The sequence below is a fragment of the Clarias gariepinus genome, chromosome 20, assembly GCF_024256425.1.
Source record: "Clarias gariepinus isolate MV-2021 ecotype Netherlands chromosome 20, CGAR_prim_01v2, whole genome shotgun sequence".
NCBI classification, from domain to species: Eukaryota; Metazoa; Chordata; class Actinopteri; order Siluriformes; family Clariidae; genus Clarias; species Clarias gariepinus.
The window spans coordinates 12,175,350-12,198,034 of NC_071119.1; the positions used below are offsets into that span (position 1 = coordinate 12,175,350).

At 39.3% G+C, this 22,685-nt stretch overlaps 1 protein-coding gene across 1 annotated transcript in view; it reads right to left on the bottom strand.

Moving 5' to 3' along the window:
- Positions 1 to 22,685, bottom strand: part of limch1a (LIM and calponin homology domains 1a) — a 60,774-nt gene that overhangs the window by 28,236 nt on the left and 9,853 nt on the right. The window contains exons 2-10 of the mRNA XM_053480178.1: positions 10,242 to 10,312; positions 7,344 to 7,413; positions 7,014 to 7,120; positions 5,345 to 5,375; positions 5,124 to 5,228; positions 4,828 to 5,029; positions 2,143 to 2,359; positions 1,757 to 1,933; positions 1,031 to 1,366 (exon numbers count right to left, since the gene is read on the bottom strand). Coding sequence (XP_053336153.1) covers positions 1,031 to 1,366; positions 1,757 to 1,933; positions 2,143 to 2,359; positions 4,828 to 5,029; positions 5,124 to 5,228; positions 5,345 to 5,375; positions 7,014 to 7,120; positions 7,344 to 7,413; positions 10,242 to 10,312 — 1,316 coding nt within the window. The remainder of the gene's footprint in view (positions 1 to 1,030; positions 1,367 to 1,756; positions 1,934 to 2,142; positions 2,360 to 4,827; positions 5,030 to 5,123; positions 5,229 to 5,344; positions 5,376 to 7,013; positions 7,121 to 7,343; positions 7,414 to 10,241; positions 10,313 to 22,685) is intronic.

Sequence of the window (22,685 nt, forward strand, 5' to 3'; positions counted from 1 at the left end):
AAGACAGTGGAAATGACAGGTTGAACTCCTCACACAGACCCCCTAACCATTACGAAGACTGAAGGACTATAATATTTGTAAATTTACAAGAGATTATAGGCATGTTTCCCACCTTGGTGAACTTCGAAACTATGCATGATGGGAACTAAACAGTTCTGGAGTTCAGGAATAATAAACATTAATGTCTGCTATGGTTTGTAAAGTTTTCAGCTTTAAAGGTCCCATATTTTAAAATTTCTTTAACATTCTTAAAACACCCCTTAGATAATGACATTTTCCTGCCATGAAATCCCTTTATTTCATTCTCCTTCTTAAAGCGCCATTTCAAAATCTACGTAAATGACCTACGGCTGAGCCATGCTCCTCCAGAGAACATCCAGAGCTGAGAAAAAGGGGCATGTGTATGTGTAAAAATCTCTTTTAAAGCCTGTTCTATACACAATTTCGGTTGTATATGCATACTGGGGACCTGGGGATCTGAAACTCTGAAAATGCTTCACAAATGTGAATTCTGCATAATATGTCCCTGTTTAATTGTATGTTAGATACACAATTTTTTATGGCACATAAGTGGGATGGACATTCAGTGATAGTCATCGCTACAGAAAAGATTAAGGGTCAGGGGTCGGTGCTCATTGGTTAAAGCACTGGACCACGATTTAAAAGGTCCCAGGTTCAAAACCCTACAGCCACCAAGTTACCACTGTTGGGACCTTGACCAAGGTTCTTAACCCCCAAACATCTCAGATGTATAATGAGATAAAATAAAAAAAAGTCACTCTGGATACGGGGCTCTGCTAAACGTAAAACAAAGATCTTATAAACAAAAGAAACTAAAAAGTTGCTAGAAACTAAATTTATCCCTGACTCATTTGGAGGAGAAAAATCGCTGTAGATAATTGACAAAGTTCCAGAAATTCCTCTTGACTAACACTTAAATAGAAGAATAATCAAAACACTGACAGACATGCTGTCAAGGTGACTTGCCATTATATTAATTTCCCACACATGCTTCTCTCACACCACACACCTTTTCTTGTCCTGCTCCATTTTCTCCAACATCTCCAGCACGGCATGCTGGGAAGAGAGCCGGATTCCCTCCCAACGCTCGCGGTCCTTACTGCTACACGAGCTTGGCAGGAACTGATGTGCCACGTTGGGTTTCGGTCGGTTCATGCGCGCCCTCCGGGACGCAAGGTCATCTTTTTGGATATCAGGGACTTTTCTATCATCTCCTTCCTCGTCCTCGTCCTCCTCATCCCACTCGTGGGTGTGTTCGGCCCGAAGGACGGTGTTATCACACCGACGAATGATGTCAGGGGACGGCGATTTTGCCTGATCGGGCTCTACTGCTGTCACCTTAGGACTGAGGGAAGCTTGGTGTCATCAACACAAGTAGGAACGCGGGGTGACGGAGTTAGTAACTTGCAACTTGCATCCAGATGACGCGATTATTTCAGACAAAGTTTAACCCAAACTCAACAAGTGCCATACTGATGAGAAAACTGGATGACGAAAGACTTTACACAACCACAATAAACCACCATGCAAAAACCATAATGTAGATCAAAGAAGAATCCAGATGTTTGAAAATAATTAAAACTTAATCACTTCTTCACGTGACAGTTTACACACTTCAAGCTGCGATAAAATCCAAGAAATCTTTAAATGCACTTTAATTAGTGACGTCACACACACCAACCCTCGTGCCATTAGTCTAGTTAGTCAGCCAATGTCATAACAATGTCCTTCTAACCTGCTGTATCGCACAGACGCAGGCAACACTTTGATTCCCGCCTTTTCTAGCTTTTTCATCTTCTTAAGCTCCGCCTCATCTAGCTGAGGCTCCGCCCCTCCCTCAACTACCCAGGTCACTGTTTTCTGGGAGTTAAGAGCAAGTGGCGTCTCACGTGAAATGCCAACACACTCCTCTCTGCAGTGGAACGCGTCCCACACAAACACACACACACACACACTTTTTAAAATGAGAAGACCATGAGGATAAGGCAGTGTGTGTGTTTATACATTATGTGTGTGTTCTGATGAGTGTGTGTATACCAGTGTAAATGATTCTTCATCCCGCTTCAACCACACCAAAGATCCCAAGTTCTGAAGACGAAAGACAAATTGTATCATAGTTACCTAATGGGGGATGTGGAGTTGCTGCCACTTCTGCGCTCTTCTTCACGTTCGCTCCTCCTCTTCCTCAGATGAGCAGGCACGAAGGCGCTTTGATTGCTCTTGTTGGGGAGGTACTGGTTGAAAGGCAGTGCAGCACGAGGCTCTTTATAGGAGACACGGCGGGCGGACATGTCGTCCTTTAGGACATCTGGCACCTTCCTGTGATCCGCTTCCAAATCTGAAAGAGAGACGGAGAGAGAGAGAGAGAAAGAGAGAGAGAGGGAGAGATGTGTTTATGAATTCACCCGGTCACTTTTCAAGGTCCTGTTAACGTTTTTTCACACTTTACACACTTACACACTTTTGTGTATTTGTTATGTAAAAATTCAGCCAGTAGGAGACATAACAGAAAAAAAAAAGAAACATTCAGACACAAACAAAACCAAAACAGCTAAACAATTTGAGGCTGGTACAGACGCTTCTCCATTCAAACTGCCTGAGGCATCTGTGTGTGTGTGTGTGTGTGTGTGTGCGTGTGCTTGTGTGTATGCATGTTTTATATCATTGTGGGGACCAGCCAAATGTCCCTATAAAAAAGATAAAAGTTTTTCTTTTAAATTTCTTTTTAGGTTTTATTATTAATTATCTAAATGAACAATATGGTTATAGAAGTTATAGTGTGTATATGTGACAAGTCTGCTCTTCACAAATACAACAAATTCACAAATAGTCACACACAGGTCCACACACGTGTAGACTCTTGCACTTCTCATGTGTCACGCGTGAATCTACTCACACACTGTAACGTATCGTCACTCGCACAGCTGGGTGCATAATGTCTGTCTATAACGCTGACAGCTGCAGTCTCATTCCCTCACTGAGCATGTGTCTTTGTGTGTGTGTGTTGCAGGTTAACATTCACAGTACTTTAGTCAGTATTATGTGTGTGTGTGTGTCTGTACGTGTGTGTGTCTGTGCGTGTGTGTGTGTGCGTGTGTGTGTGTGTCTGTGCATGTGTGTCTGTGTGTGTGTGTGTGTCTGTGCATGTGTGTGTGTGTGTGTGTGTGTGTGTGTGTGTGTTTGTGTGTGCATGCAAGTGTTTCTAGCTTGGGCTGTTGTCATGTACTGTCCTTGAAATACCTAGCAATTTCTTTTGGTTTAATAACCATAAAATAAACAAAGTATGAAAACATATAGTGGAACGATATCAAAAACAATTTAGAACAGACAATTATTACCTTTCAAAAACTTAAATATTACACTGTAGGTTCTGCAAGATCATTACGTCATACGCGTAGGAAGCCATCTGGGTTTCGCATGTTGTGAACAGTCTGTTGTATTTCTTTTAGAAATAATATTCATACAGAAATTTAGACTGCAATGGATAAATAAAAAGGATTTAATAATGCAAAGTTAAAATAAACTGGTAACTACACTACTGGTTACTACTGCACTCTCATTATACCAGTGAGAGATGCGCACTAAGACCCAGCAGGGGAGACGATTACCCACAATTCCATAGTGCAAGAGAAAGAAAAAACGTTGGCTCAGTCGTGATCATGTGACGCTCAGCATCAAAACAAGAAGTGCATGCGTGATACATGATACTCGGTACTCGTAAACCAAGACTTGTTCGCTTTTCAAGTAAATATTTATTAAAAATCTTTGCTCGTCTTGCAGAACACTCGCAAACCGTGTTACTCGCAATCCGAGGTTCCACTGTAGGTGAAAAATTAGATTGGCTTAGATTTGGAAAAAAACAAAAAGCAGGAAGATTTTTCATGTTTTTGGTTTGTACGCACACTTAAAGATGTATCTGAATGTTTAAAAATGACTACAGATGAATTTTGCATATTTGGTAAATAGGCAGTTTTTATCATTCTGTGATCAAGGCAATAAAAGCACACAATGAAACCATATTATAAATGTTCATGAGTATTATAATATCAAGGCAACAGTTATTTAGGTGTTCAGTATGTGCCATTATTTGAATATTAAAAACTCCATTTGGTTATTGTATTGATGGAACCATTGTATAATCAATAACTGTTTTGAGCGAACCAATTGATGATTGATTAGTAATCTGCTGCATGCATTCAAATCAAAACTGATGTACTGTACATATACTGTACGTACATTGCATTAAGTCTTGGTCATTATAAAAATATTTCCGACCGTGAATTTTGTCCTCCGGATCACAAATACAATGTGGTGGCCAAATTCCACAACCCTCGTTCCAGGCAAAAACACATTACAAAGTTCTGCGTGAACTGAGTTAGTATTTTTCAAAGTTATGATGTATCTAGTACAAATTTAGCTCTTTTCTTTCCTGGTTATCCAAACGGCTATATGGCTAGTTACAGGTTAGCCATACACGCCTGTAGTGTGCGGATGCACAGTGATTGGCATTATACAGTACTGTATTTATTCGTGTTTCTGCTACACAGCAGTTGCTTGGGTGAGCAGGAATTTTTTTTACTTAATTTCTTTTGTTAATTATTTACATTTTAATTTGAATTCTATTAACAACAATTAAACAATAGTTACTAAGTGAGTTACTAAGATTTCCCTTTATTACATGGAATCTGAGAAGTGGACGACATCACACAAGAGTAATCTATGCTCAGTGGGAACAACCAGGAAACAGGAAAACCACCGCCGGAACTAAATGACAACAATGAAACACCGTGATTGGGTCTGCCTCACCATCACTGTTAGCACGGAGCGCAGTATCGGGGGACGCCATGGGCTGTGACTGCGAGCTGAAGGAGTCCAGACTGTCGAAGGAATCCTCTCGTCTGTGCCTCGGAGGTGACAACGAATCAGAATGTTCCGATTCCCAGTTGTCCACGCAGCCGCTGTCCCGTACACTGCGCTTAGGTGATTCAGGCTCCTCGCTCACACACTCCTGAACACACAAACACCGAATCGCATTAATATAGACGCTGGAGTTACCCGTTATAGCGATAAAAGCAAGTTCATCACATTGGGTCTTTCTTTACCTTCATGGACAAAACGCCTTCAAACTCTTTCAGGTTAAGCGTTGGACCACTATAAGACGCACAACCGTTTACAGTTTTGCCCAGCCAGTAAATAGTGATCAGCACCTATAGTTGCATGAAGTGCAAAAAAAAACACACACACACAAAATAAAAGATCATTATCATCATACATACAATAAAATACTAAAAATACAGAAGGCATGTAACTCTACTGCACTTACATTCTTTAGTTTCCGACTGCAATCTGAACCCCTACAAGAGAAAAGCTCAAGGTTAGCACAAGACACGCTTTGTAAAATTGCATACGCACACCCATAAACACAAATACTGATACAAACTAGCACAAAGATGGTTTCTTCTTAAATAAACTCTATTGTGGGAAAAGCACTAGAGATGGAACAATCTCTCCGTTATATGTTTTCTCAACAGCAGTAATAAAAGCCTGGTACTGAAAAGAAAAAAAAAAAACATTCTTGAATTACTTCCATATCAGTATTTACTTATAATCAATGTTTGACCTTTGACCTACAATTAAAATATTGGTTCCTTGTGAAATTGTATACTTTGTTGTTAGACTTTTAAAAAAATATATTATAATATTTATTGTTCCTTTCATCCTTTTGTTCTTTTTAAAGTGTGTGTTTTTTTTTAGTTTTTTTTAAATCTCCAAATTTCTCCCTAATTAAGTCGTGTGCAATTCCTCCCCACCACTAGGGGGCTCCCACATTAAGGCTACTAATACCACTCAGTCGGGGGGGTGGACCATCACGTGTTTCCTCCGAACCACGTGACGCCAGCTGACCATATCTTTTCAAACTGCTCGCTCATGCACCGTTAGGGGCGGCGTAACACACTCTGAGGACAGCGCTATCCGCTCCTTCCGCTTGCATGAGCTTGGAGACGCCCCTGATTGGCTGTAGAGCCGTGATCAATGTGAGATTCTTGATAGACGTAGTCCGAGAACTGCAGTTATAGATGTCTAATGTTATAGATAGACATTGTTGGACATTGATAAAATTTCTCGATGTACCGTTAAATTTGAAAGGAAATAACAAAATATAAAATATTTTATATATATAACAAATAAAAAAGGGGGCGGGGCTTCCAGTATTCCAGTATAGTTTATACTTACTATGAGCGACACCTGACATTTTTTCCCCCTATTTAATGGCATTTTTACTACATTAGCCATGTCTCCATGTAACCCTACAGCATCAGACTGACACTAAGTCCTGACAAGAACAATAGAGACACAGTACCGACTGTACAACTCAGCACTAGAAGAGCACCTGAAACTTCCTTATAAGAAGAAACACTTTGTTACTGACATGACTTACTTTGCATGCCCTGTAGTCTGCTGTCTTGCCTTTCTCCTTAGTTAACGTGAAGTATTTCCACATTGTTTAAGTGAAAGCAAGCTGCACACGTGCTCTAATGGAGTTTGGTCGACTTCGCATGACCTACTTTACATCACACCATGAGAAATGGTGTGTTAATTCAGGCCAGATTTGCTTCAGAATTGGATTAGATGTGCTCTGTTCACATACTGACACTGAACTGGCACACACATACACCAAAGAAAGAAATTTTATCACCATGGCAACAGTTTGAGCAGCTGACTATATGGACATTATGGCGTTAAAATAAGACGCGAGTTCAGCAGGGGATTTAAAAATCATCGTTAAATAACCGCAGTTAAATATAAGAATAAAGAAATATTTTATTAGTAATTACAGTTCAATTATTAGATCAGGGCTAATACTAGTTATAACACTGACTGTACTATTAAGCTGGTAAAAAAAAAAATAAGGCTGGTTCTTTAACATTTTTTTTTTTCTAATGAAGCACCTTCATTGTTAGTAAGACATACACGCAACCTGAGATGCGTACGTTAGGTTGGCGCGTATAGACATGTCCTGCAGGTCTCCTGGGTCGAACAGTTGTGATCCCTTTAGTCCTAACTCCTCACATCCCCTCAGGAACATGGTGAGATTATCCTGGGAGAGCAAAGCACAAAACACTTACACACATTGCTACAAGCATGGAAATCCTCATGCTGAGTCTTATGTCGCAGAGAGACGTTTAGCACACGGTACAGCACAGTACACTAGACATTGAACCTCCCGCACGTGATTCGACTTATTATAGAATGTAGGTATCGTACAGATGGACATAAATGAGCATGATGGGGGCGTCACTGCATTCCGTGTTTCCACTCACCAGTCCTGCGATGGGTGTCGGGAGTCTGTTAATCTTCTTCACAAGTCCTGGTTTGATGGAACTCAGCAGCCTACAAAGTATGAGGATTCGATCATTGAAAATCATACAAAGTATGTATGTTATTTAAATGTGCTATATACAGTACATGTGGTGCATATGTGTGTTTCTACAGTACGTTTAAAGTAAGTTAATGCACAGAATAAGGATCGCCTGGATAACTTCTCATGCACATGATTATCGAGAGCTTTCAAAGTGCACAAAGTGACACCTGAAACTGTATTTGCATTTACCATAGCACGAAAATGTCCTGAATGACAAGGACCCCAAGGGCAATGAGAGTCACTCGAATACCAAATGCTAGCAGTGTTATGAGTTACAAAAGTCTCTTTGGAATCACTTGTTCAGGACCAACCAGATCGCTCAAAGCACTGGGAGTCCATCAGTCAGTGGTTCAGCCTCTGCTTAGACAAGTAAGATTTCCCCCCTATTTTTAATTGTGACAGCAAAACAGTTAGTCTGAGGATTAATCTGAATACAGTGAAAAGTCTTGGTTTACAAGTACCAAGTATCATGTAACACGTATGCGCTTCTTGTTTTGACGCTGAGCGTCACGTGATCACAACTGAGCCAACGGTTTTTCTCTCTCTTGTGCTGCGGAATTGTGGGTAATCGTTTCCCCTGCTGGGTCTTAGTGCACGTCTCTTACTGGTATAGTCAAGATCAGTGCACACCTGTACTGTTTACTATAACACTGTGACCACCTGTGTACTGTTTCTTATAACAAACATCTGCGTGTGTGTAAAGCAAAAGAAAGTCTTAATAGAGAGGTTAAAGATCCATTTCTCCCTCTCTGTTTTGTTGTATGCGCGTGCGTAATTTGACACCGTGTCCCTTCGCAAACACACACTCTCACCTTTATACCGCAACCAAACCCCCTCTCGGCTTCACACACAAACACACACACACACTCTTTCTCTCTGTTCTATTTAGAGTCTAAGGGTCACACTGAGACACGTTTCGCTGTATACGTATACATTTTTTATCGTATTGGCGTTTCGTCCACACGGATCCGGCGTTTTAGGAGACTGAAACCGCTATTTTTTGAACCTGGGTCCCAAAGTGGATAAAACTGAAAACGACACCCTTGCGGTTTCGTGTGTACGGCCAATCCGTATATTTTGTGAAACGATGATGTCATCACATCACGTGTTGGCACACGTAACAACAACAATAATGGCGGACTACATGATTGTGTTCGTGTTGCTACAAAGCCTACTAGCTTTATTACAGCTAAATCTATTGCTTCTATGCAACTGTTATGAGCAACAAGCGATAATGGACAACACCATCTTGGTTCGTATACAGCGCGAAGGTTATGCGAATGCTCGAAGTCTTCTTCTCCGTGTATAGTGTATCTCTATGGCAGAATTGCAGCGCCCCATACTGGTTTGGCATATATACTACACCGTTTTCAGTGGTTTTGTGTGTACGCAGATATTTCTTGAGACGACGCCGTGTTCACGAAAAAAAATGATCGGATAGGGAACGCAGAACACGCTTCGTGTGGCCGCTTCGTGTGGTCCACCCATTCAGAACAACGAAGCTGCATGGGAAAAACAATGAATGGCAAGATGTTTCTCCTGAAGACTAACAAAAGCAGTAGAGGAAACCAGCAAACACTTGGCTACATAAAGAACTCTGTGGCCTGGTTTTTAAACCCTGTAAAACATCCCAGAGTCAGTGGGAAATCATAGAGCAGACTGTGGAGTTTACAAGGAAAAGAAAGACAGTTAGATTTATGTTTGATGCACGTCACAGTATTGCGCAAAACCACCACAGGGCAACATTTCAAAACCAGTAAGAAGAACTTGAGAGCCGGATGGAGTAACCTTGGGATGTGTGTTGGTGGCAAAGCATCCTTGCCATTGTACTAGAAGGAGCTGTCTGTTGAAGGACACGAGACTCAGATGAGTCAGGTTTTGGCTACTGAAACAACGATATTAGCCAAGCCACGTCTGTCCTACAGTCATTAGTATTGTTTTCCACACTATCAGTCAATTCAGAGCGAGGGGATGGCCATGTGTGATAAACAAGCTGTAATCAGCATGAATCAGATTCGACTTTAAAATCAGGTTAAAAACTGGAGCACAGTGGAGACATCCAGTCATCCGGGTTTTTAAATGTTCCAGAAGATTCGGACAACATCTGGATAAACACACAGATGATGGGGACAATCCAGAGAGAAATTAGGAGATTGAAATGTCTGCCATGGACTCCCACTTCCACTCATTGAGGTACAAGAGAAACATGCAGTAAGATTAAAGAACACCAACTATTGCCAACTTTGGAGGTCAGGAAACATAGCGAATAGCTCTGTATGATGCCCAAGTTGTTGAAGAGGTAGAAAGCAGGGAGTGGAAGGAGGCCAGATGGCTGTATGTCAGTGGAACGTATCATAAATACTTTATTAAATGTCACCATATGACTTTGTTGAAAGGTTTTGACAAGCACGTGCACAGGCAAAATATGATATCCAGGTGAGTGTTCCCGTCTCTGGTGGTAAAACAAAACTACACTAACATGAGACTTACCTCATTAAATATAAATCCAAAATAAAGAGAGAAAATAAACACACAAAGCCACTAACATCGAAAATCTCCTATTCTAATCATTCTTTTTTGAGTAGAGAACCACGGTTTAGGTTTTATGTCAGTTTTATTTATGAGTTTATGTCTGTAAAGAAAAAAAAACCTAGAAAAAGACATTTCGGAAAAAAAGAAGGGAAAATTATACATATATAGTCACTCAAACTTTGTTGGATTTCTAATCCATTATACCTTTCGGTTGTTAGAGGTGAAGAAAGCGTGGTTTGGTTTTCATGTTGGTGAAAAGACTTACTCGCACAGAAGAATGCCGTTCTCCAGGCTGCTCCTGAAGTCCTTCTCGCCAAAGCTTCTCCCTGTCACTGCCTACAAAAATGAAAAACGAGATATTTGATTTTAAGCTGGATTGTTAATTATAATTTCATTTTTCATCAGGGCATCAATTATGGTGAAAATTATTAGGAAATGTCCAAAATTAAATAAATAAAATAAAATAAATCCTGTATGATGAATACCTCAGCTTGTACCACATGACCATTCAATGGTTCTGATTGTATTTAAAAAATAAGTTTCATTGTTGAAACAGTGTAGTTTTTTCCTTTTTGCAGGCACAAACATTTATATCCACCTGATCTACTGTAATCAACAAAAACAAAATGATTGTCTTTAAAGCGAATATACTGTATATTGACCAGAGGACACAGATGTTATTTGCACCTCTGTAATGATTTCTGTTTTTCTATAGTATATTATATAGTATCATAATGCATATCCTTCTTTTAGAAGCCTTAACATTTTTTTGGGAAACATGACACTGGATGAATACAATATCTTCTTCTTTGCATCATGTGATCAGTGAAGCTAAACTACTGGTTGGGCACGATGTGCTGCGAATGAACTTAATGTGTTCTATGGACTTTTTGGGAAATGTTAAGTCAAGAGAAAAGTTGTCTATATGTCGAAAAACTTTTCCCCAGCAGTCATGGGCTTCTGGTATGAAAAGGAGCTTTTATTAAGTGGATACTGATGATGCATTATTGATGAGAACTATGCTGATGATGCCTTGTAAAGTTAAGTTCTGTTGTATATTTTAATGCTTCTTGTGATTTTCAACCAACTTTGCGTGGAAAAGAAATATAAAAAATTAACACAGAGTTTTAATTTTGTACTACAAAATCATAAACAAAGCATGAGTTCGCTGTATTTTTTTTAAAATTAAAACCCAACATATTATTAATATTAAAATGGACATTTAAACGGCAATAAATTCAAGTGCAAGCTGATTCATCCACTGTTATTAAACTGTGTGAGGCGGATTTGTGGCATTATGCAAAATAATACAAAAATCCTCCTGATGAAGACAAAACCATTTTGACATTTTATTATAACATTATACTTAAATTTAAATGCAAAACCACTGATCTAGTATATATCGCTTTTCATTTAACCAGTTATTTTACCTTTGGGTTAAATATAGAGCTTAAAAAAAAGACTCACAGACACATGTATACTTCCTCTCATAGTGTGAAACAGCTGAGGTCTATTTTAGGCACTAAAAGGTCACTTATTGTCTCATGTCCTTCACTTGGTCCGAGAGCGGACGTGCACGTGTGCCTGTTTGTGTGTGTGTGTCCTATGTCTATATGTACAAAAACTGCATTATTTAAATATCTCTAACAATCCATAGCCAAAACAGCTACTTTTTGGCATCTCAGTTTGTGATTATTGCGGTAGCAATTTAAGATTTATTTATATCACTATCACAAAGTAAATGCAGAGATAAAAGGGACATTTTGTTGATAATGGGACACGACATACCATTGCTCACCCAAGATGAAAACAATTGTAAATCAAAGATCAAAGCAGTCATTCACAACTACTGTAATATGACTTGATCTAGTACTTCAATCAAATGTGTAGCACTTTCAACAATAGACATTGTCTTAAAGCAGTTTTACAGAAACCAGGATGTAGATTTACATTCTTAATGAGCAAACCAGAGGTTAGAAAAACTTCCTAGGATGACAAGAAAGAAAATTTGGGTTGACACCGGAGAGCATTCATTATACACATTATATACATACGGAGAATATACATTATGACAGTAGATATATACAGAAGAAAAATGAGAAAATACAGTATCAAAAGAAAAAAGAAAAAGACACTTGGGATAAGCAACTGCATCATCTATATGCTTAGAGTAGACTGTTTCACAAGGGTCAAATTATTGGCCTGCATAAAGCAAAGAAATCAGAGCTATGTTTAATAGTTACATTAAGAGTATTTTCACATGCAGAAGGATGAGAAATCACCGGATTAGGACTAAACAGCTGTGTGGTCACTTATCAGAAAAAAAAGGCATCAATTTGCTAGGGAGTATTTAAAAAGATTTACTTTGGAGCAATAGGAAAAGGTTTACCCTATTCCAAAGTAATGGGAGAACGCTATGTGACAAAAAATGAAGACTGCATAAGCTTTTGAGCTTCTTTGCATACAGTAGAATCTTTTTTTTTTAATTGGACATGCTAGTATGAATGCTAGGTATACAAGAAGCATTTGCGAGCTAAAGCCTTAAAGGCCATAGTAATGAGCTAATTATTAGAATCAGACAAGGTTTAAGAGCTTAAGAGGATAAAATGTGCAGCACACAGCCAGGACTCATAAACTCTCGCAAGAATTAAAAGAATTAAGGATTACTGCTATTTAAGAACATTATTTCATGTAAGTAAGAATAAATATGGCAGTATAAGAATTCTGATAAGAATTGAATGTACAGTACAAATGTGTATCAAGTCATCTATTAAATTAGTTTTGCCGCTGCGGCCAATAGAGTGCAGTAGGTGAAATGTATCAGATTTGAGTGTCTCGTTCTGCAAATATCGGCTGATAAATACCTTTCCTGAACCTTCAGCATAATTGAAATAGTTTAAATCCTAGACATTGATTTAATGGACACTACCTGAGCTGGTTATTCCAGTTTCACTATAAACCCACATCACTACTAAAGTTATTTTTAGGAGGAAAATCCTGAGGTCAAAATCAGCCTGAGGGTTTCCTCTTTCTTATGATAAAATCTTCACTTAAATATTCTAAAAATTCTTTTTGATTTTCAAATTTTGACTGTTTTTTGAGGCGATCTTCGTAAACAAACTAGCACCGGCCATATCTCAGCAATAAACTATAAACTTATTGAAACCAGGAAAAACATGCATAATTCAAATCATGCAAAATGTAATCTAATACTTGATTTAATACTGTGTGACGGGCAACAAATTTGTGTGTGTGCAAATTTTGTACATCCGTGTAAAAAATGGTCCTGCAAGTTTAAAAGAGACTAATAAATATATACATTCTCATGAACTTTTAAATCAAATAGTAAATAAACACCTTCATGGCAAAAATGAAAATGGTAACAAATTCTTGTGTTGTTGCGCTTTGGTAGAAATAAAGTTACTCAGAAAGCAAAGTGAAACAGCACAGATGAAAGAATGCACACACACACACACACACACCTCTCACTGCAAAGAATACGCTATTGTTCTTTCATATAGCACAATATCCGTTGAGCAGATCTGTCTACCCACACGTCTCATTTCTCTTTCGTCAGTCAGTCCTAGCTTTACACTTTCTTGTCTGTTTTACATCAAACAAGGACGATCAAAGCTTTCCAAAGTGTCTTAGTGTTAATGATAAGGATGCATTTGAAGGGTTGTCAATATTTTCAATTAAGTTGTGATAAGGGTTTCAATTTTTACCAAAAATGCTTGTATAAGAATTCATGGAGAATATAGTTTTTTTGGAAAAATTCTAATGATTACCACATATTCCGTATAAACTGTAATAATTATGCAATTATATGGATCATCTGCTAAATACGTCCTTGTGAATAATTAATTACTACAAACATATTAAAATTAGCATGTTAGTACAAAACAAAAGGAGATGAATTGGAATTGGAATTACCATCAAAAGAAATTAATCTGGTTTCTGTGATATAAGAAACAGTTTTCTCATTTGCATGAAGTCTGTTCTTGCATCCCACATTATTTTTTAGCACTGATTAATCTAATAGTCAAATACTTGAGCACAGTTTTGCCTAAAAAAACACGCCACAAAATAAAAACAGTGACATTTTACTGTATGAATAATGAATAATCTATGAATAATATTAACTGCATTCCTTTGAGAAAGGCTCATGCACTTATGACCGGAATTAAATCTATTTAATTCAATTTCTACAGACTAGCGGTTAGAATCTGCTCTGGAGAGCCGTCCATTGAGTTTTGTCTGAAACCATAAACTGTATAAAAAGAAGTGGGCGACGCCTGCATGACGTCATCCACAGGTTTTCTGGAGAGCGGCTCTGAAGCTCAAATGTGGGAGGTCTTGTTGTCGGCATCTTGTCAGGAGCTGACTCCCCAGTTAACCCATAAACCCCAGTTAACCCATAAATGACAAACAGACCCTGGCTGCTATTTGGAACCCACCTCCAGTACCTAACTCAGTTACCACCCACAAGATAATGCACTAGCTAAAATACGACAGTGGCGTTGTCCGGTGTCAATGACTATATTTCCTACAGTAAGTTAAACTACGATTCCAATTAGCTTGTTAGATAAAGTGATGCGTAGTAGACAACTAGCTGTTTGAGACCTGCAATGTCCAACCAATACCCTAATTATACATGACTTTATGGTCTAATAGCATTTCTAACTCATGATTTACCTGTAAATTAACCCTGTAGAGTTGTCATAAATGAAAACGCTAGCTACGGAGCACAAAACCATTTTTTGTAACGGCCTACAAAAAGTAATTTCTGTTGTAAATAAACTGGGCATTTTAACATGGGCTTCTAAGGGGATTGAGTCATTTTCAGAGCCCGCCCCCAGTGGACATTTGAGGAACTGCATCTTTTGACACTTGTGCATTGGCTTCATTTTTCAGAAACAAAGTTTGCGCATTGTCTGAAATGACTTCCAGGCACTGACACCCACTAACGCTCAGACTCACTCACTCTAATGCACACTTAGGGTGCTGTCTTGTGGTTTTTGAGGTCAGACTAAAAGGAATGGGGTGTCTTCTTCATGCTTGTGCTTGTGTTGAGACATTTCACTAAGACAAAGATCCCAAAGTACCATTTTGTTATGTGTTTCTTAAAAAAATTACCACATCTGTTAGTTGCTCGGGTTTAGATTTTTGGGAATAAAGTGTCATATTCCACCATGTGGCGGCGAATGTAAACACTGCGACATGTCAACGCATTCCACGTAAATAATCGATATAATCAAAATGCGTAGTTGCAGCCCTAATCAGGTCTCCTACAGTCGTTTTGCACATTTCATGTTGTAAATAATAACAAAAAGTCTTGCTAACAGAAAGTAAGAATGATATATATTATTTAAATTGTATCTTATATAATTATATAAGAAAATTATATAAGTATAAAATACATAAAAACTGTAGGAAGATTCCTTGCAGCACAGATTCTTCATATCATATCAACACAACTGAGCTCCACTTGACATTTGATGATGAAACACTTTTGGGTGTTTTGTTGACAATGATTCCCCCATTCTCTCTGCAGATGGGCTGAGATCAAGTGCCTGGAGGAAGTTTGCATGTGATTTGCATTTGACAAAAGTTCAGTAACCACCCAACTCTGGGTGATGTCAGGAGTACAGTTCCTGACGTGATTCACAATATCCTCATTTGCCCTATTGTTCGACTTTTGTCTGCAGTTGACTTTTACCTTTTGGTACATATCATGCTTTCATCCTTTTTTGTCCTTTATGGTAACTTGATTAACCATGCTATACAACTGTGCTGAGCAGAAAAGCATCTCAGACTGTACAATACGTTAAACATTAAAGGTCCCATATTTTACTATTCCTTTAACAAGTTAATAAAGGTCTCAGAGCTTCTCCAAAATGTGTATGTGTGTGTGTGTCTGTGTGTGTTAATGCTCCTGCTGAAATTCCCATTTAGATATTGGATTTTGTCATAAACTCAAAAACGTCTATGTAAATGTGCTCCTGCTGAGCCACACCCCTCCAGAGAAGAGCAGAGCTGAGCAGCAAGCTGAGAGAAGGCGTCTTCTTAGATGTGGTCACAATAGAGGAAATCTGTGTTGTTTGAGTAAAAAAAAAGATAACAGCAGAACAACACGAACAAGAACCAGGGGCACTGGATAGATGGCTGAGGGTGGCACAGTGGCTTAGTGGTGAGCACTGTCGCCTCGCACCTGCAGGGTTGGGGTTCGATTCCCGCCACGGGTCAGTGTATGCAGTTTGTATATTTTCCACATGCTTGGTGGTTTCCCCTGGGTACTTTGGTTTCCTCCCACAGTCCAGGTTAGGCTAATTGGTGTTCCCAAATTGTCCATAGTGTGTGAATGAGTGTGTGTATGTGTATGCCCTGTGATGGATTGGCACCCTGTCCAGACTCAGCCCTCTCCTGGGATAGGCTCCAGGCCCCCCGGTGTTCCTAAATTGCCCATTGGGATGGCTAAGAAACGGGCAATAAAAAATATATATATATTTTTGGATTTTTTCCCGATTTTCTTCCTAATTTTGTCGTGTCCAACTCCTTCCCGTCACTAGGGGGCTCCCACATTAAGGCTACTACTACCACTCAGTCGGGAGGGCCAAAGACTATCACGTGTTTCCTCCAAACTACGTGACGCCAGCCGACCGCATCTTTTCGAACTGTTTACTCACGCTTACTTGGGGGAGGCGTAACACTCGGAGGAAAGCGCTGTCCACTCCTTTTCGCTTGCGTGACCTCACAGACGCCCCTGATTGGCTGTAGAGCCGTGATTAATGTGGGAGCGCAAGTACCTCTCATCCCTCCCCCCTGAGAGAGCTCGGCCAATCAGATCTCTCTAGACCTCCGGCTGTGAGAGGTTACAGCATCACCCGGGAACCGAACTCGCGATCTCCGGATGATAGGGCGAGCACTTGGAGGCCCAAATATATTTTTTCTAACTTAATTATTATATTGATAAGCAGGAGTACAGGTGTTCCTTTTTCTGATATTGCATCTTACCATGGTTAATTCAGTAGCTGAGGATTTCACCATTATGTTCTATGTAAAATCTAGCTTGCTAAACACTACCTTTCCTCTAAAATCAGATCATAGAACTGCACACGTGTGAGTTTACACTGGGGACGAACCTTCACGGTTTCCCTGCTTGAAATGCTCAATATAAATCAGCTATACTTTGTTTTTGTTATAAAGCCAGGCAGCACAGTGATGATTTTATTACCCGATTACATTAATAACATACGGTTTACGTAAGCGCTTCGGTCTGGGAGTCGTTTCCTGGTGTGTAGGTTGGCAGCTGCTGACCGCGCCGAGCACTAACACTCGGTTCTAGCGCTGGAATCAGGTCACTTTCTCCTCTATCAGCCAGAGAAGAGAGAGTGGGGAATTGAAATATTGGAGGGAAACCAGGGCTAAAACGGAAATTAGGTCTCACTCTCGTACACATACATTTCCATTTAATAATTGAATGAACAAAAAAATTATAATAATAAATCACACCATACACACACACAAACACACAATCTGGATTACAGTTAAGTAGTTTTCCTGATCATGAGGTCAGAAATAACTCTTGGGCATTCTAATATGTATTTGACAACAAATTTGAAAGTAGGTCAGCAAAATCACACACACACACACACACACACACACAACGAGAGAGCTAATTGACAACTATACGACTCCATGTAGCAGGACTGGCAGTCAGACAGGAAGAACCAAATGAAACCTCTGGTGCCGCCAACGTTTATGCCATGAAGGTAAGCTTGCACAGCTGCTGCTGACAGTCCAACACACACACACACACACACACACACACACGCACATACACAGAGGTTATTGGCACACACTAGTATTAGCAACTGCTCTCAGTGTTGTTCTAAGTGCTGTACATTCTCAGATCGCAGTGCTGTCAGATGCTCAATTCTGATTGGTTGACTGATTTCGGTTTATACCGCCTTAAAAAAATAAAGCAATTCTTATAATAATATAATTTCTGGTACCCACATATACAGCTTGAACACACGAATGTAATTGTTTCACTGAAAACACATGTAGCAACAGCGCTAGTCTTTTATGCATTTGGCATAGCCGGCTTTATCTGATCTTTATCCTGACCTTACACTTAGTGGATCACCACCAATAAATCACTGCTCTCCACTTTCACTCTCTTTGGCCTCTACATTGGAAATTGTACAAGGGACATTTGATGACTAGAACGGTAGCCACTGATTATGCACATAAGCCTAGGATGCTTTTTATTTGAATAACCGGGACTTTTGATTGTGCAGAATAACAGAACACAGTTATGACATTCAAATAAGCTTCATTTCTCTACATCCTCAATCCTTTGCTATACTAATGCACTTATCCCACCTTTTTACTAGTGCTTGGATAACATCAAGGTAGAAAGTTTGCCATGGACAGTCCGCCTGTTTCATGTCTGAAACACTGGCCTCCCAGGAACTCCTTTTATGGCTCCAACATCTGGAAATGGCTTGGAGTGAGGTCAGGACTGTATGGTAAATGTTGAAATAACTTCCAGCTGAGTAATGGTGAATAATTGTGTGTATCAGATTTTTAAGGGTAAGGCGCTCCACTCGCTGAATGTTCACGAGAGCCATTCCAGTCCAGAATTCACAGACGTACGGCGTCCAACAGTGGCTAAGAGTCTCATCATTGCACTGTGCTCGAAGTCTTTGGTTTTACACATTCTCCAGCAATTTCATCATAAATCCCGGTTTGACATGAACGCCCCCATATTGAACAAGAAAAAACATGATGCCAACAAATCAGTGGAGTTATTGCTACTAAATACAACCTCAGGCCTATCAAGACGTGTCTTAAACTTGACAGACATTCTTGAGTGTCCCTACATTTCGGTTAACATTAATTGCTTATCTTGTCGAAAACAAAGACACAAAACTCTTCACATTCTGTTTTGCATCATTTTTTTCAGATTTCTCTCTGTCTATTGCTCTAAACAGACTGTTTCCTAATTACTCTTAACTGTTAATTTGATATTTAGTTGTGTGGAAGCCACTCAGGATCAGAGCTGTAAAACAGAGAGGAGGCGAAGGTGCGTCTCTGCTGTGTCTTAAAATACGGCAGAAAAATAGGCCATGTGACCTGAATTAAGTCAGACTATTCACAGACTCTGGGTTTCGGAGACTAGGAAAAATGTGAAGCTTTCTCAGAATTTCAAGTAAAAAAAAAACAAACCGGGATCAAAGACAAAGGGCGTGAAAGACAAACGAGCCCTTATCAGATTCATCTGCACTACTGTAGAGTCTACGAGTAAACACTAAGAGTGTTACTTTCACCATAGAACGTCAGGATCCAACCACAGAACTAAACATTTTGCTCATTTTAAGCATTCATCTTGAAAAAGACGCATAATTACAATGAGAATATTAAAAGCTTATAAATAGTATCATATATCTAGGAATATGTGTAATAATCCTATTTGGTTTACACTAGCCTTATAATAAGAAATAGTGAACACATTACATGCTTAAATTTGATTTGGGATTTTGTCGACTTGTTAAGATGCCTCTGTTTGTACTATACATTTAGAGTAAACTGTGTAGCTTTTAACTTTTGTCCAAGCTATCCATTTAACACACTTTCAACTCCAACTTCAAAGTATATTGTTAATGTCTTTTAATTGTATTAAGCACTTAGCTGTGATTTATTAAGGCGCAGACCAACAATGAAAAATGTTGGCCAGGTAGACATTAAACAACCAGTTAGTGATTACTTCACTTTACAGACGAGTGGGTTTCAGCAACCGCCACTACAGATAGGCATTTCTAGACTGACAATATTATAACACTCCTTTTAAACCTGGACTGATTGAAGTCTTCTCTTGCTGTCTGCTGTGGGTTCAGGGAAATTCATTTTACTCAGTTCATTTTGACATCAGTTCACATACCTTCACTATTAATAAACCTCGTGTAACTAAGTACATTTACTTACAGTAAGTACATATTTAATGTATCTGCACATTACTTGAATAGTCGCTTTTTACTTTTACTCCTTTACACCCTACAGCAAACATCTGTACTTTCTACTTCACTACATTTCAGCATTTTTTATTATTATAGCTATTCGTTTTTTTAAGCCTACTGTTACTGATACTTAAGTACATTTTAAAGTGAATACTTTTGTACTTTTACTTAAAAGTAATATAAATATTCTACTTTTACCTAGGGTGTGTCTACTTTTACTCAGGTACAGGATTAAACAGTGTTAATTCTGAGACTTTATGATTTGTTTATTTTAACTTACAGTAAGTGGAAAATAATGTCAGATTTTAATCTAATCTTTGGAGTGATATTAATTCTTGATTCATATTTGTAATAGTCTAACATTTCGACCAGTTTTCCTACAATTCTTGTTTGTATAGGTGTGTGTGGTGTGTTGGGGGGGTTGAGGGGGCATATTTTTATATCATGGTAGGAACCACGTGTCCCCAAAAGAACAGGAATATCTGACAGTTTAACCATGTAGAGACATTTGTCTGGGCCCCGTAGTGGGCCTCATTTTTTTATTTTTTTATTTAACAAACCCTACAGCTTCAATACGTAAAATTTACCTTCAGCTACTGAGGTTAAGGTTAGAGTCATCTTATGTATAGATTATAGAATGACATTGAAATTTGTTAAATTTAAAAAGGAAGTATGTCACAAGGAAAGTAAGACAAATCTGTGTGCACGTGTATGTTTCCTGTCGCATCAGCTGCCTGAACACTTATTATAGTGTATAGTGTATTATACAACAACAACAGTGGATTATAGCCTTAACATGAGCCACTTGAGGGCACGTAGTTTGGAAACAAAGCCTCTCTCTCTTTAACACACACACACAATTATATATCAATATCATTAGTGTAATTATATATTTGTATGAAAAGGGGAACAGTTCCAGTACCTCTAGATAGTCTTTCACTCTAACACACACACACACACACACACATAACTGGAATACGATCCTTGTTGACCTGTATTACCGTGCTTCACCTACCCCTAAAAAAAGCGCGGGTCTTAATGGAGACCAGCCACAATGTCAAACTGTCCAGTATTCCCAAATTTAGTTCCTCCCCAAATAGCTAAAATGTATGCACCCCCCCCCCCCCAAACAGTTGCCAGGAAACACGCTTGAAACAGTGTACTTCAAAAGTATGTAGACCCCCCCAACCCCCAAACAAATTACCCAACACTGCTCCTCTTTCTTTCTGTCTTGCGCCACATTCTCACCCCCCTCTCCTCTCAGCCTCCCTCAGCAGGACCTCTGTTCTCTCGCTCCGTCTTTCTCTCTCGCTACCGCTACTGTGCCAGGAAACCAAACTAGCCACACGTTTTACACCAAAGCAGTGCAGTGCCTTCTCGGAGACATCTACATTTATTTCATAGAGATCCTGATGTGATTTTAATGAGGCCTGCCCGCTCCGGTTCTCTCAATTCCTTTCTTTCTCATCTATAAAACTATGAGGAAACCCAATGGACTTACCAGATCGTGACATACTTAAGTGTGAATTCAGGATTATGTAACAGGGAATGCCGAATGTGCAACTTCAGCACTGTGTGTGTGTGTGTGCGTGTGTTTGTGAGTGTGGTCTTAGTGTGGGCTCTGTCTCTTGATGCAGTAGGAGACCAAGTCATTTAAGGTCTAGACTCCCAGCTTTCTCCTGTGCCATTTTTAAATAGAGGTGCTAAGCCGAGATCAATGCTTTTTCCAGGTCAGGACAATATATGTTACCTTATATATAGAGGGCACTGATTAAAAAACAAAGACAAAAAATTCAAGAAAATGTCCCAACAATTCGCCATATTCGTCATATGGAAAACAGATTATTATTATTGTTAAAAACATTTTTCACATGCAGCTTTGATTAAATTACAGCTAGCACTAATGCAAATGATCAGATAATCGATCACAGCATAAGAACATTATCACATGACACCCAAACAAATGGTGCATTTACCTTATTTCTTTTCACCCTCCGTAACCAACTACATTTAATTATCGTAAAAGAAGCTCTGTATATACAGTATAGCATAACTTATTTAAAGTTTGAGGTTTATGCCATGAGTAGTCATATTAACATGACATCACTTTCAATGTGACCTTCTTAGATCTACAGCTAGGAACGTTTAGTTCTTGTGCTTTCTTTGTTATTTTCTTTGATTTATGCTACTGTGTCAAGTCTATTCGGAGTTGTTGTTGGTCTTTCGGCTGCTCCCGGCAAGGGGTCGCCACAGCGGAATACCCAGTCCGCACTACAACTTGGCATAGGTTTTACGCCAGATGCCCTTCCTGACGCAACCCTCCCATTTTTATCCGGGCTTGGGACCGGCACTGCGTCCAGTGGCTGGGGTTTGGACACTGGCTGGGAATCGGACCCGGGCCTCCCGCATGGCAGCCACACCTACCACTGAGCCACCAGTGCCCTGTCAAGTCTGCAGGGATGAATTAATGACTGAATAAGTGTATATACACACTGAATACGGCGAGATTTAGACCAAACCAAGCTCATCAAAAACTGTTGTGGCCAAAAATAACTACCAGAGTGGGCAGGATTGGTCAGAATTCTTTGGAAGTAGGCCGCAGTGTGATTAAAAAAGAACAATCACCCAGCAGATTGGATTCGACCCACCTGTGCACCACAGCAGTCTACAAAAGCACCTGATAAATA